The 14,503-nt window shown below is 45.0% G+C and overlaps 1 protein-coding gene across 12 annotated transcripts in view; it reads left to right on the top strand.

Moving 5' to 3' along the window:
- Positions 1 to 10,681: 10,681 nt before the first annotated feature.
- The window catches only part of KCNC2 (potassium voltage-gated channel subfamily C member 2), a 121,163-nt gene continuing 117,341 nt past the window's right edge, over positions 10,682 to 14,503 (top strand). For 8 of the 12 annotated variants that reach the window (XR_009555741.1, XM_060245096.1, XM_060245098.1 and 5 more), the window contains exons 1-2: positions 10,682 to 11,023; positions 12,263 to 13,031. Coding sequence is in view for 11 of the 12 variants with exons in the window: in XM_060245096.1 (XP_060101079.1) it covers positions 12,282 to 13,031 (750 nt within the window). In the remaining variant the exon portion in view is untranslated. The other 4 variants (XM_060245088.1, XM_060245091.1, XM_060245092.1 and 1 more) reach the window with 4 other exon arrangements.

The raw sequence follows: 14,503 nt of genomic DNA, 5'->3' as shown, positions 1-14,503 counted from the left end.
GTTTCAGTAACGGTAATATTTTATTTAATCTGTTAGAATAATTTTAAATTGTACTTGAAGAAATCTTGACCTATTTCTCACTAGCATTGCTCTGCCCAATTTCTCACTAGCATTCCCACCAGTTGCTCTGTGGGCGCATTTTGACATGGAACTCCTTCCAATTCCCTGTGCCACATCGTAGTCCTTAAAATATAGTATAAAGTACCAGTCAAGGTCAGCTTGGGAGGGTGACCACTAAGAATTTTTCCCTGTCACCTTCCCTCAGTACCTCAGGCACCCACACAGAAATCTTGTCAGAAGTATAAAAAATAGGCACCACAAAAAACACAAAAAATATTTATTGATTCACAAAAGGCAAGGGAGAGGGATAAAATAGTTGCATTAAAAAGAAATTAGTTGGCAGATGGATAGTTGGCAAAATAATCAATCACTAAACACTAGAGGTTTGTCAGGCTGAGATACTAATATAATTATAAAAAGACATATGCAAACTATACAAAAACTTTGGACAGGCAGGCAGTGCCTTCTTGGCACTAGGAACACTTTGCAGAGTTGATGGTCTAGCCCTATTCTCAGGCTTCACAAATCATAAAAATAATAAACTGACATTCACTCTTTTCCACACACATTGAGGACTCCTAACGTGCCAAATAACTTTTCCCTCACAGACATACACATTTGCATACAGGATTCACACCTTTGAGATCTAATTTCCAGCCCCTCACTCCTGTATGACCCACCCAGCTAGATTCCTAGTCTGAATCTTAGGATTCCCTTCTAGCCACCAGAACCCAGTCCTCCTTTCAGAGTGTTAGCGTGTTCTCAGTTTAAACTAGGAGTCTGCACTGTTGTGCTGACAGAACCCACAGACAGTTTTGCCTCACAGAAGGTTCCTGGCTGTGACCCCCTTCTGACTAGAAACTCTTGCACTGACAGAAGGTTTTATTTACTTCTGTCTTCCAAGGAACTCAGCTCTACTGGCTGTTCTCAGCTCCTTGTCCAATTGCTTCACACAGCAACTCTTCAGCTTCCGTACCCAGTCTCTACTCCACTGTTCAGTACACAAGCTCCAACTCCAAAACTAAACTCTGAGGCATTTTCTCTTCTTCAAACCTCTTAAATTCACTACATTTTAGTTACCATGGCTGCATCCCAGCCAATCATTGCAAGGTTGTTCCCAGCTTCCAGGTTAAGTGCCTGAGTCCATTACAGATAGCATCACAAAGCTGCGTGGGGAACTGGATGGAGCCCCAAGTCAAAATGCACCCATGAAACAGCTGGTGTGAAATTGATCACCAGGGGAAACAGAAGCCTGGGGGCAGAGAAATGCTAGTGAAAAATCTGTCCCCATCTACTTAGCTCCACAAATCATATTGAATGAAGACATTTTCCCCACTCTGCATGCTTGTTGCTAATGTTGCTGAGTTCACACCGTACCAAAAGTTTAGTTTGAATCTTGACCTAAACCTCAAGGGGTTCTCTTCCCAAGGTACACTTCCATGCAATAACGCAAGAGTTAATTTGATCATTTTAAAACATAGTCAATGGCAGCCTGATGCACTATGTCCCCAAAGGAAAATTAATTACCCATTACTATTACCTTCCTATGAACCCAAAAAAGTATATGGGATAAAAATTTACCTCAAGAAAAAAAATGTCCCTTTGTAGTAACTTTGTACCCTGCCCCATGTTAAGTAGGGATGGACATGAAATGGGAACATGTAGTTCAGTTCGTGGTGTGCTTGGTTTGCAGATCACAAACTATCACAAACTTTTAACAGCCAAACTAGTTGGTTTGTTTCATGGGAATGGCCCTCTGACATGCTAGAGACTCCAAACTTACAGGGGGTCTCTGGCTGACTCTTGTCTGCATGCCTTCCAAGCTTGGTGAAGATTGGATGTACGGGGTCCAATTTATGCCCCCCTGTAATTTCCCCAGAAAGCACCTTCTTTGGCAGCCTATAGCTTGGGACTTAGTGGTCTTCACAGCCATCTCATAGGCTTTCATAAATGTTCTATAAGATGTTCTTTTAGCTTTGTCAGGAGTACACCACCACCCTCACTCCAGTTGTCTCAGTTCTCACTTCATCTTCCATAGTTTTGGGGTATAGATCTACAAAAAGTGGGTAGATGTCCTATACAATTTGGCAGAATTGCACACCATAAATAGAAGATGAATGATAAGAGTTGGTTTTTATACCCCACTTTTCTCTACCCTAAGGAATTTCAAAACGGCTAGTCACTCAACTGTCAATAATAATAATAATAATAATAATAATAATAATAATAATAATAATAATAATAATAGATTTTATTTGTATCCCGCCCTCCCCGCCTAGGCGGCTCAGGGCGGCTAACAACATTTTATGCATTTACATTGATGATAAAACTCTAAATTTAACAATTAAATAAAACATATAAAAACCAGTTAATAGAGTTAAAATAAATAATTTAAGTTAAATTAAATATATCTGGCAGCCATAAAGATATTCTGGCGCTGGTTCTGCCAGTTTAAATAGTAAGCTGGGTAAGTTGGTTGAATCTATTAAAGATATTATTAGTAGGCACATTGATGAACAAAAGCTACTGAGGAAGAATCAGCACAGATTCTGTAAGGGAAGATCTTGTCTCACTAACCTTTTAGAGTTCTTTGAGAGGGTGAACAAACATGTGGACAAGGGTGACCCAGTAGATGCTGTTAACCTAGACTTTCAGAAAGCTTTTGATAAAGTTCCTCATCAAAAGCTCCAAAGTAAACTCAGCAATCATGGCATAAGAAGACAAGTCTTCTTGTGGATTAAAAACTGGTTAATTAAGAGGAAACACAGAGTAGTATAAATGGGCAGTTTTCACAGGAAAAAGGAGTAAACCGTGGAGTACTACAGACTCGGTACTAGGTCTGGTGCTTGTTAACTTGTTCATTAATGATTTGGAGCTGGGAGTAAGCAGTGTAGTGGCTAAGTCTGCAGATGCCATGAAGTTGTACAAGGCAGTGAGAACCAAAGAGAACTGTGAGGAGTTCCAGAGGGATCTGTTGAGGCTTGGCAAGTGGGCGTCAATACGGCAAATGAGGTTCAACATGGGCAACTGCAAAGTAATACACATTTCTGACTATAAATATACATTACAGGGGTCCAAAGAGGTGGTAACTGACCAGAAGAGTAATCTTGTGAGCTGTGGTAGATAACTCACCAAAAATGTTGACTCATTGTGTGATGGCAATAAAAAAGGCAAATGATATGCACGGAAGGGGATTGAAAACAAATCAGCCAGTATCATAATGCCTCTGTACAAACCTATGGTGCGACCTCATTTGGAATACTCATTTGGTATATAGTACAGGTCACCAATACTCCCTCTAACCTGTGGAATCTTGTGAGCAAAAATTGTACTTTGTGAGCTACTGGCATTAAAGTTGTGAACTACTGCATCAATTAGTTTCCTCTGGGGCCATTTTTCCTGAGCTAAGACAAAAATATGTGAGCAGGAGGCTAAAAAACTGTGAACTAGCTCACACTAACTCAGCTTAGAGGGAACACTGCTGGTCATTGCACCTCAAAAAAGATATTATAGCATTAGAAAAAGTGCTCCAGCCATGCCATCCCTCATCAGCAAAATCAGCTTCTGCGTCTTTTAAAGTGATGATTTTGGAGCTGACATGTGGCTCTGATTAAAATGGCAAACCCAGATATAACTCATAAACAAACCTATCATGTAAATTAGCATTCAGACTCCAATTCTCCAGTCCCCTGCTGCCGCCGCCTCCTTCTCCAGGAACTCCTTAAATAGTAGTAGGACTAATTAAGGTATTCCCTATATTGGATGCTCAGGAAGAAGACATGTGTATCATAGCAACTGGGTGATTTCCTTATCACATACAATCAGAAACAGTCATGTGCTCTATTTTTCAAAAAGATCAGAACTATTTTCAAATATTGCAGGGACAGGACACTTTGTGCTTGATTCATTCTTCAGTGATGGTTCAAATGGTGATTGATGGGGACTGTCATTTTCTTACATTTGTTTCCCTAGTCACAATGGGAAAAATCTGCAAAGAAATGGATCAAACATTTTTGTTCCACTAACAGTGGAGCCTTCCTTTGATACAATGAGCATCCTGCTAATTCATAGAGACTTGTGCTGATGGGACATGCTATTTCTGTCATTGGCATCAAACAATGCCGGGACCACGGAGGCTTTGCAATCAGGAAATAACAAGAAAAATACTCTCCGTATAAAGAAACAATGTCAAAATATAATTACAATGATTCCATTCTCCAATACACCAATATATTATAGTAACAGCAATATTAATTTCCAGTGACAAAAATACCATCCAAAGCACACGACTTCACTACTGTCCATGCAGTGATGCAACATTCACTAAATATAGTCCAACGATGATCATTTCGGATCTGTATGATCCTTCCTCTGAGACCGTCTTATTTATTTTTAGGTGCAGTAGTCTGATGGTGCCTTATTTCATTACAATTCACTGTTTTCCAGGCTTTCTCTAATTAATTTCCTTATTCAAAACACTGCTGCCATTTTCCATCTATGAAATGCTGATAGATGGAAAATGGCAGCAGCATTCTGAATAAGGAAATTAATTAGAGAAAGCCTGGAAAACAGTGAATTGTAATGAAACCAGGCACCATCAGTCTACTGCACCTAAAAATAAATAAGACGGTCCCTGGGGAAGGATCATATGGATTTGAAACAAGAATGGACCGGTTTTGCATCATCATTGGACTATATTTAGTGAATGTTGCATCATTGCATGGAGAGTAGTGAAGTTGTGTGCTTTGGATGGTATTTTTGTCACTGGAAATTTATTTTGCTGTTACATCTCACAGAGATCTGAGAGAGAGCAGAACAGAGCAGAGCAGCTCTGATAAACTGACACAGCTGGAGAAGTTGCTGAGAATTTCTGAGTTTTGAAAGACTTCATTCTGAGGTTTGTGTGACTGCTTAAAATTCTGAGTTGTGATAGCTGCGGAACTGCTGTTTGTTTGGTTGAGTGGGCAAAAGGTGAAAGTGATTGAGAGTGATTGTTGCTGATTGCTTAGGAGTGGCTCTGCTCCACCCTCTTTGCATTTTAAGCTGCGCCTTGCCAGAGAGCTTAAGGGCTCTTGGCCTGTGGCTCTTCACCTAGGGGCTCTCTAAGAACCAGGAACCCAGATCCCTAATTTCCTTGTTCTCCCAATAAGGTAAGTTGACCCTCCAGAAGGGAAGCCACTTAAACAAAGAGCATTTAAAGAGGACTGTATATTTAAATATATATATATATCATGAAGATAGAATGCCAGCAGGGGGGTGGGAGCTTTCCAGTGTTTTGCACTGAGTGTCACATGTATGACTATCTGCCCACAGGACCGAAGTCTTGGGTGTGTGCTTGATGCAAGGAGCTCCTGGTCCCTTGCATCGTACCCTTGAGGCCGAGGTGACTGCCCTGGAGAAGCAGAGATGGTCAGTTAGGCACTTGGGGAAGACTCTCAGGGGCGTATTAGATGAGCCCCGCTCTGAACGTGGCAGCCCCATTGCTGCCAGAGAGCGTGAGGGTCGAGAGGGAACAGGGCACCATGCTGAGGATAAGGGGAATGCGCCCTCAGAAGGGACCTCTTCTTTGGTTGGTGAGCAGGAATCCTTTCGTGCCAAGGAATCATCCCTGGGCAGGGAGAGAGGGGGGGGGGTTGGTAGTTGGTGATTCGATCCTTAGGCAAGTAGACAGCTGGGTGGCGAAACTGCATACTGACCGTATGGTGACTTGCCTGCCTGGTGCGAAGGTAGTGGACATTACGCGTGTAGTAGATAGGCTGATAGACAGTGCTGGAGAGGAGTGCTGGGGAGGAGTCATGGTGTATGTTGGCAGCAACGATGTGGGGAAATGCAGTCGTGAGGTCCTGGAGAAAAAATTTAGGCTGCTAGGCGGGAGACTTAAGGCCAGGACCTCCAAGGTAGCCTTCTCAGAAGTGCTACCTGTTCCACGTGCAGGGCAAGAGAGACAGGCACAAATTAGAAGTCTCAATGTGTGAATGAGACGATGGTGTAAGGAGGAAGGGTTTAAGTTTGTTAGGCACTGGGATGCTTTCTGGAACAAGAGAGCTGTACAAAAGAGACCATCTCCACTTGTCCCCAGATGGAACCAGGCTGCTGGCGCTTAAAATCAAAAAGGTGGCAGAGCAGATTTTAAACCAAATCTTGGGGAAAGCCAACAGGAGGTGAAATGTCTCTGGTTCGGGAGGACTCATCTCAAAGAGATGAAAGGTTAGCTGCTATTTTTCTACCGGGTAATGGATCAGAGTTGTCCACTGTGATGGTGACTAACAGTATGGACTGTCTGCCAGAGTCTCGAGGCGGCAGGAGGAAGGTGGTGGGACTAGCTTGCCTGGGAAATTATAGATGTTTGCATGCAAATGCTAGAAGTGTTCGAAGTCAAATTGGTGAATTGGAATTTTTAGTGTTGGGAGAAAACATAGACATTGTGGGAATTTCAGAAACTTCATGGGATGAGGAGAATCAGTGGGACACGGTGATTCCTGGATATAAGTTATATTGAAAGGATAGGAAGAGAAGGGTTGGAGGTGGGGTGGCTCTGTATGTCAGAGAGGATATACGATCCAGTAAGAATGAGGTCAGAGAATTAGATTCCCTTTTAGAATGCTTTGAGTTGAAATAGAGGGCCCAAAAGGAAATTGAACTATGGGAGTTTGTTATCACCCACCAAATCAAAAGAGAGAGGGCGATTATAATATGATGAAAGGCTTAAAGATAGTGGCTAAACGTAAAAACTGTGTCATAATAGGTGATTTTAACTACCCGCAGATTGATTGGGTCAGTATGTGTTCTGGTCGAGAGAAAGAGATTGAGTTTCTTGATGCTATGGAGCAAATGGTCTCAGAACCTACCAGGGGTGGGGCGATCCTGGATTTGGTCCTAAGTAATGCCCAAGACTTGGTGAGAGATGTAAAAGTGATTGCGCTGCTTGGGAGCAGTGACCATAATGTTATTGATTTCACTGTTTGTATAAATAGGGAGTTGCCCAAAAAGACCGCCACAACCACGTTTAACTTTAAAAGGGGTAAATTCTCTGAGATGAGGAGGCATGTGAGGAGGAAACTGAAAGGAAAGGTAAATACGGTTAAAACCCTTGGGGAAGCTTGGAGACTATTTAAAACTATAATCCTAGAAGCTCAGATAAAATACATACCACGAGTTAGGAAAGGCACAAACAGGTATAAGAAAAGGCCTGCATGGTTAACAAACAAAGTAATGGAAGCTGTAAAAGGTAAGAAGGACTCCTTTAAGTGGTGGGAAACCAGTCCAAGTGAGATTAATAAAAGGGATCACAGGCTGTGGCAAATCAAATGCAAGACTGTGATTAGGCAGGCAAAAAGGGACTATGAGGACCATATTGCAAAAAACATAAAGACCAACAATAAAAATTTCTTCAAATATATTAGAGACAGGAAACCAGCCAGGGAGGCAGTGGGGCCCTTGGATGACCATGGGGTAAAAGGATTACTGAAGGAGGACAGGGAAATGGCTGAGAAGCTGAATGCATTTTTTGCCTTCGTCTTCACTGTGGAAGATGAGAACTTTTTGCCCGCCCCAGAACCCCTAATTTTGGGAGAGGTGTTGAAAGACCTGAGTCAGATTGAGGTGACAAAAGAGAAGGTCCTACAACTGATAGACGAATTAAAAACTAATAAGTCACTAGCTCCAGATGGCATACATCTGAGAGTTCTGAAAGAACTCCAAGTTGAACTTGTGGATCTTCTAACAAAAATCTGTAATCTTTCATTGAAATCTGCCTCCGTTCCTGAGGACTGGAAGGTAGCAAATGTCACCCACATCTTTAAAAAGGGTTCCAGAAGAGATCCGGGAAATTACAGGCCAGTCAGTCTGACTTCAATACCAAGAAAGTTGGTAGAAACCATTATCAAGGACAGAATGAGTAGGCATATTGATGAACACGGGTTATTGAGGAAGACTCAACATGGGTTCTTTAAGGGAAGATCTTGCCTCACTAACCTGTTACATTTCTTTGAGGGGGTGAACAAACATGTGGACAAAGGAGACCCGATAGTTGTTGTTTTCCTTGACTTCCAGAAAACTTTTGATAAAGTTCCTCATCAAATGCTCCTTAGAAAGCTCGAGAGTCATGGAGTAAAAGGACAGGTTCTCTTGTGGATCAAAAACTGGCTGAGTAATAGGAAGCAGAAAGTGAGTATAAATGGGCAGTCTTCGCAGTGGAGGACGGTAAGCAGTGGGGTGCCGCAGAACTCAGTACTGGGTCCCATGCTCTTTTACTTGTTCATAAATGATTTAGAGATGGGAGTGAGCAGTGAAGTGGCCAAGTTTGCGGATGACACTAAATTGTTCAGGGTGGTGAGAACCAGAGAGGATTATGAGGAACTCCAAAGGGATCTGTTGAGGCTGGGTGAGTGGGCATCAACGTGGCAGATGCAGTTCAATGTGGCTAAGTGCAAAGTAATGCACATTGGGGCCAAGAATCCCAGTTACAAATACAAGTTGATGGGGTGTGAACTGGCAGAGACTGACCAAGAGAGAGATCTTGGGGTCATGGTAGATAACTCACTGAAAACGTTTGCAATAAAAAAGGCCAACGCCATGCGGGGAATTATTAGGAAGGGAATTGAAAATAAATCAGCCAGTATTATAATGCCCCTGTATAAATCGATGGTGCCGTCTCATTTGGAGTACTATGTGCAGTTCTGGTTGCCGCAACTCAAAAAGGATATTATACCATTGGAGAAAGTCCAGAAAAGGGCAACTAGAATGATTAAAGGGCTGGAACACTTTCCCTATGAACACTTTCCCTTGGGGCTCTTTTGCTTGGAAAAACGTCGACTGCGGGGTGACATAATAGAGGTTTACAAGATAATGCATGGGATCGTGAAAGTAGAGAAAGTAGTACTTTTCTCCCTTTCTCACAATACAAAAACTCGTGGGCATTCGATGAAATTGCTGAGCAGACAGGTTAAAATGGATAAAAGGAAGTACTTCTTCACCCAAAGGGTGATTAACATGTGGAATTCACTGCCACAGGAGGTGGTGGTGGCCACAAGCATAGCCACCTTCAAGAGGGGGTTAGATAACAATATGGAGCAGAGATCCATCAGTGGCTATTGGCCACAGTGTGTGTGTGTGTGATTGTATAAGGTTTTTTTGGCCACTGTGTGACACAGAGTGTTGGACTGGATGAGCCATTGGCCTGATCTAACATGGCTTCTCTTATGTTCTTATAATATTGGAGAATGGAATCATTGTAATTATATTTGGCATCGTTTCTTTACACTGAGAGTATTTTTCTTGTTATTTCCTGGTTTCTGTCATTGGAACATTCATTTTGTTAGACAAAAGCTATATGTGGTATGGAAGTGGTGGCCGTAGCTTTAGAAGCATGCCAATGTTACGTTCCTTGTGTCTTTGGTAGATTCAGGGAACTTTAGATTCTCCCTTGCCGTGGTGCAGAGTGTTAAAACTGCAGTACTGCAGTCCTAAGCTCTGCTCACGACCTGAGTTCGATCCCTGGCGGAAGCTGGGTTTTCAGGTAGCTGACTCGAGGTTGACTCAGCCTTCCATCCTTCCGAGTTTGGTAAAATGAGTACCCGGCTTGCTGGTGGGAAAGTGTAGATGACTGGGGAAGGCAATGACAAACCACCCTGTAAAAATTCTGCCATGAAAACGTTGCAACGTCACCCCAGAGTCGGAAACAACTGGTGCTTGTGCATGGGACCTTTCCTTTTTCCTAATTATTACCAAAACATAATTTGATTTGGAATGAAAATTCTTTTTTCTTCCCCTTTTGTCCTTCAACCTCTCTTGGCCTTTGGAACAAAACATTTTTCAATAGCCTAGTTTTGATACTATCCTCTTAACTCTTAACTATGGCGACAGACAATGTGAAGATAAAGGGTTCTCTAAAATGTGTTCTTTTTTCTGGATGTCTGAAGAAATACATTTCAAAAGTCAAGTCTCATGGTTATCTAAAAGCAAACAGATATCATCATCAGATCCTTCTTTTTCAGATGATTTGGAAGATGGCTTTTTAGCTTATGTTGTGACTATTTTATACTGTATTCTCTAACCATAGTGTTGAGCTCCTGGCATTGTGATGAGTATAATCTGGGGATAGGGTGTCTAGTATCTAACAAGTAGGTTAGACCACAAGAGGAATTTTTTTTCTCTGTGCTTTGTGAGATAGGGGAGCAGAGCCAGAAGCAAAGAATCACAGATAAGCAGAAATTATTTTCAGCCATATTTCTGCTCCTGACTTCTCAGATCCAGAATTCCTGAGTCCAAATGTCCAGTTCCTCTGTATTATTCACACCTGTAGCTCAATACTACTTAGCCCTGTCAAAAAACTATTTCAAAATGTGATACTCCCCCCCAATGAAATTAGCATGTGAAAGGAGTGAGGAAGAGAGGGTGCCTCCCTAAAAGATATATATTTTTATATATCTTTATGATTGCAGTGATTCTTGGAAAAGAAGACTGTAAGGGGGCAGCTTGCTACCTGATGGCTAGAAAGTAGTGCTGAAGGGACAGCTCCCTTGCTACTGCCCTAAACAGAGGGCTCACATTGAAAGGGGATGCCAGGAGCTGCATTTCTTTTTACCTTGGGTTGAGGCAAAGTAGAGAATGGTTTGGATTAAACGGCGTCAAGCCCTTTTGCTAATTAGAGTCCATTCTGTTGACATTCTTGCCCCTCCCCCATGGTTTTGTGATGGTTTTTCTCCCTGGCAATGCTAAAGCATCTCCTCTATCTTGCAAACTGACAGGAGAGAGGTTTTCAAGCAGCAGGTGGGGATGGCTTCTGTGGCTTTCGAAGCCGGTAGTCAAGGGCGTTGGAATGACCACCTGAAGATGGGAGGGGAAAGAAGCTCACAACAAGTAATTCTTGGCTTCATCCAGAAGCACACGCATCGGCTGGCTAGGAGTCTGACAGAAGCCGTGAAGGAAACAGCCCTTGCTATGTGAAGAAGAGCCTCCTAAGGTACTGAGGGTGGAATATGCTGGTGGGGAGGGGTATCGGTGTGTGTGTGTGTGTCTAGCAGAAATCACAGCGGCGTGTTTGTGGTTCCATCTGCTCTTCTTACCTCTCCATATGTAAACCTACAGGTAAAATCTTGCAAGGATAGCTAACATAGAAATCTGCTGCTAAGGTTATACGATAACGGATCCTGTAGGGTGTGCCCGCTGCTCGAATTGTTGGGCGGGGGGGGGGGGGGCGGCGGCGCAGAGTGTTTTTATTACCAACCAAACCTTCGCCTTCTGTAGGTTTCCCATACTAGCAGATGGGCAAATGGCACATCTTTTAATTTTAAATTTTAGTCCGAACAACTTGATCGAACAAATCCAGAAAGAATGGGGATGAACAGGGCTCAGCGAAGGTGACTACTGATAGCTATCAAGGAGATGCAGCTGTGTTATTTCGGGTTGAGCCTGGGCTGTACTGGAGTGGGGGGTGGGGTGGGCGCTCCGAGGAAGAGTCCAGATCAACACAGGCGGGGGGTGGGTGGGAGAGGAGATGTGAGGAGACAGAAGGAAAAGGAGAAGAAGCCACATGATGACAGGCGAGGCAAAGACTGCCTTGAACGAATAAGCGTGGCAAAAGGGGATTGCTCTTTATTTGCCCAGGAAAAAGCTGGAAGGACCCCAAGGTTTGTTCCAGATTCGTTTGCAAGGCAACTTTATGATCGCTGGGTCGAAGAAGTCGCGCGTTTGCCACTGTTTGCAACGAACTCCAAGAGAAGACAGACAGGGAACTCAAGGGATCCGATGCCGGCAGGTGACCGGGAGGTATAGGCTAGAGGTCACTATTGTTCGAAGGGAAGGGTAGATATAGACGGGAAGAAGGCCGGAAAAGAAGCAGGCTGCCTAATCCGAGGCACTGTCTGGGTAAGGAGATGAGGACACCCAGGCACAAGCAGGAGATTGTTTGATGCACGGAGCGAGGTTGGAAAGAGCCTCCCTTGGCAGGGGAATGGCCCCGGCGCTCCCCGAGCATGTGCCTTCTCGGAAGGGCTTTGTCTCTCTTCCCGTTGGATGTAATGGGGGCTCCTGGCAACATCCCGGAAGGCAGTTTCCTCTCCGTCCCTTCCTCCCTGGGCGGGGCGGGGGTGGGGGGGCAGCTGCAGCCGTGTCTCTTCCGTCGCGCTTCCTTCCCGCCAGGCGGCCTAAAAATAATACTCGGTCTGTTGCTTGTTGTGTCTCTCCTTCTTCTCGCCCGCAGTCATGTCTGAGCCACAGAGATGGGGAAGCTCGAGGATAACGAGAGGGTGATCCTCAACGTCGGGGGCACCAGGCACGAGACCTACCGAAGCACCCTCAAGACGCTGCCGGGCACCCGCCTGGCGCTGCTCGCCTCTCAGTCCCGAAGCGAGTCCCCTGGCTGCGGAGGAGAGGAACTGCCCCAGCCGCCGCCTGCCCTGCCGCTTCTGCCCGCCCCCAACCCAGGCCCCGTCGCAGCCAATCCCGGCGGAGGCTTCCCGGAGGGCGGGGGCGGGGGCGGGGCCGTGGGCGAGGGCGGCGGCGGCGGCGCTGCTGCGAGTGGCGGGAATGGCGCGTGCTGCGAGTTCTTTTTCGACCGCCACCCGGGAGTCTTCGCCTACGTGCTCAACTACTACCGCACGGGCAAGCTGCACTGCCCCGCCGACGTGTGCGGGCCGCTCTTCGAGGAGGAGCTGGCCTTCTGGGGCATCGACGAGACCGACGTGGAGCCCTGCTGCTGGATGACCTACCGGCAGCACCGCGACGCCGAGGAGGCGCTCGACATCTTCGAGGCGCCCGACCTCATCACCGGCGAGCCGCCCGGCGAGCCTGACGACGACGACGACTTGGCCGCCAAGCGCCTGGGCATCGAAGACGTGGGCGCTGTGGGGGCCTCCTCGTCGTCCTCCGCCAACGGCTCCCCCCTCGACAGCCACGGCGGCCGCTGGAAGAGACTCCAGCCGCGCATGTGGGCGCTCTTCGAGGACCCCTACTCTTCCCGCGCAGCCAGGGTAAGCGGGGGGGGGGGGGGGCGGGAGGCTGCTGTGGTAGGAAGGGCCCTCTTGTCTTTATTGAGTGCTTCTCTGTCGGGGGGTTCCAGGAAAAGATCTCATGAGAGATAGCTGCCTTTCCAGGAGATGATGGTCTGAACCTCCTGGTTTGTTTATCCTGCCTTCCCTTCTGCTGGATGGAGATCTTGAAGTAGCCCCAAGTTTCCCTCCAGCTCTTGGTCCTATACAATAACCATGTGAAATAAGAATATGGATTATTTTTGTTACCAGTGAAATGTGCCTAAGAGACTGGGCTGCTAAAACAGACACCTCATGGATATTTGTTCTCCCTCAGCCTGGCCTGTTCCAAAAGACTTACCATGTGTGTTGGCTTGATTTAAATATAGTGCTGGCTAAGGCAAAAGCAGTCTCCCATAAGGCACTGTGATTGTTCAAACTGCACTGCCTGTGCCAAGCACGTAAAGTGTATTCCAGATTAAAGAAGAAAGTCCTATGGAAGGGCACCTTCAGTTTGTCTGTCTCATATCTGAATCAAACCCATTTATTTAGTTAGTATGCCAGCAAATGGCCTGGGTAGGCATATTGCTGGCTTGTTATATGTGGATGGCCCAAGATGTCTGAAAAGTGCATTGAAATAAGAAAGGGAGCCTTTGGAAAGTTTTAGTGCTTCACCTGTTTCAACCCTGATTTGCTGATAGTTAAGTACTGCTATGTGGCTGCCATGAAGTGTGAACTCAAGGCTTTGTACAAGTTCATATTACTATTAACCCCACTAAAATTCCTAGCTGGATGTGTCCATATTTTTTTTAATACTTTTCTATGTATATGGTAGTAAAGAATATGAACACCTGTGTCAGGTGTCCATCTTAAAGATAGCACAACCCTGAAAAGCAGCTATGGAGGATGGACATGTTTATAAAAGCATGGACATCAGCATGAGAGCCAGGCAATTGGTTCCATACCTCTCTGTTCAGGACCTCACTACTTGATCCATGCAATGGTCACTTCCAGGTTAGATTACTGTAATTCACTCTATGCAGGCTTACCCTTAAACCTGATCTGGAAACTCCAGCTGGTGCAAAACGTGGCAGCTTACCTGCTAATGGTGATGCCTATACGGGCTCTCATTCAGCCTGCACTGGCTACCAGTAGAGTTCTGGATACACTTCAAGGTGCCGATATTAACCTTGAAAGCCCCAAGCAGCTTGGATCCAGCATATTTTAGAGACCATCTCTCCCCATTTATTTATTTCAATTTCTATCCCGCCCTTCCCAAAAACTTTTTCAGGGCGGGTCACATCAATAAAATTTACGTAGATATAAAACAACTAACTAGAACAGTCAAAAGCAAAATTTAAAATTTACAGAATCAAAAATTCTGATGATGGCCATTTTAAATTCTGGCCTTTTAAAATTCCAGCGTTGCGCTCTGCCAGTCACTATCTACTGGTTGTCCCTGGCCCAAAGGATGT

This window comes from Heteronotia binoei, chromosome 8, assembly GCF_032191835.1.
Source record: "Heteronotia binoei isolate CCM8104 ecotype False Entrance Well chromosome 8, APGP_CSIRO_Hbin_v1, whole genome shotgun sequence".
Classification (NCBI taxonomy): Eukaryota; Metazoa; Chordata; class Lepidosauria; order Squamata; family Gekkonidae; genus Heteronotia; species Heteronotia binoei.
The sequence above is the reverse complement of the archived record's forward strand: the minus strand, read 5'-3'. Positions and strand labels throughout refer to the sequence as shown.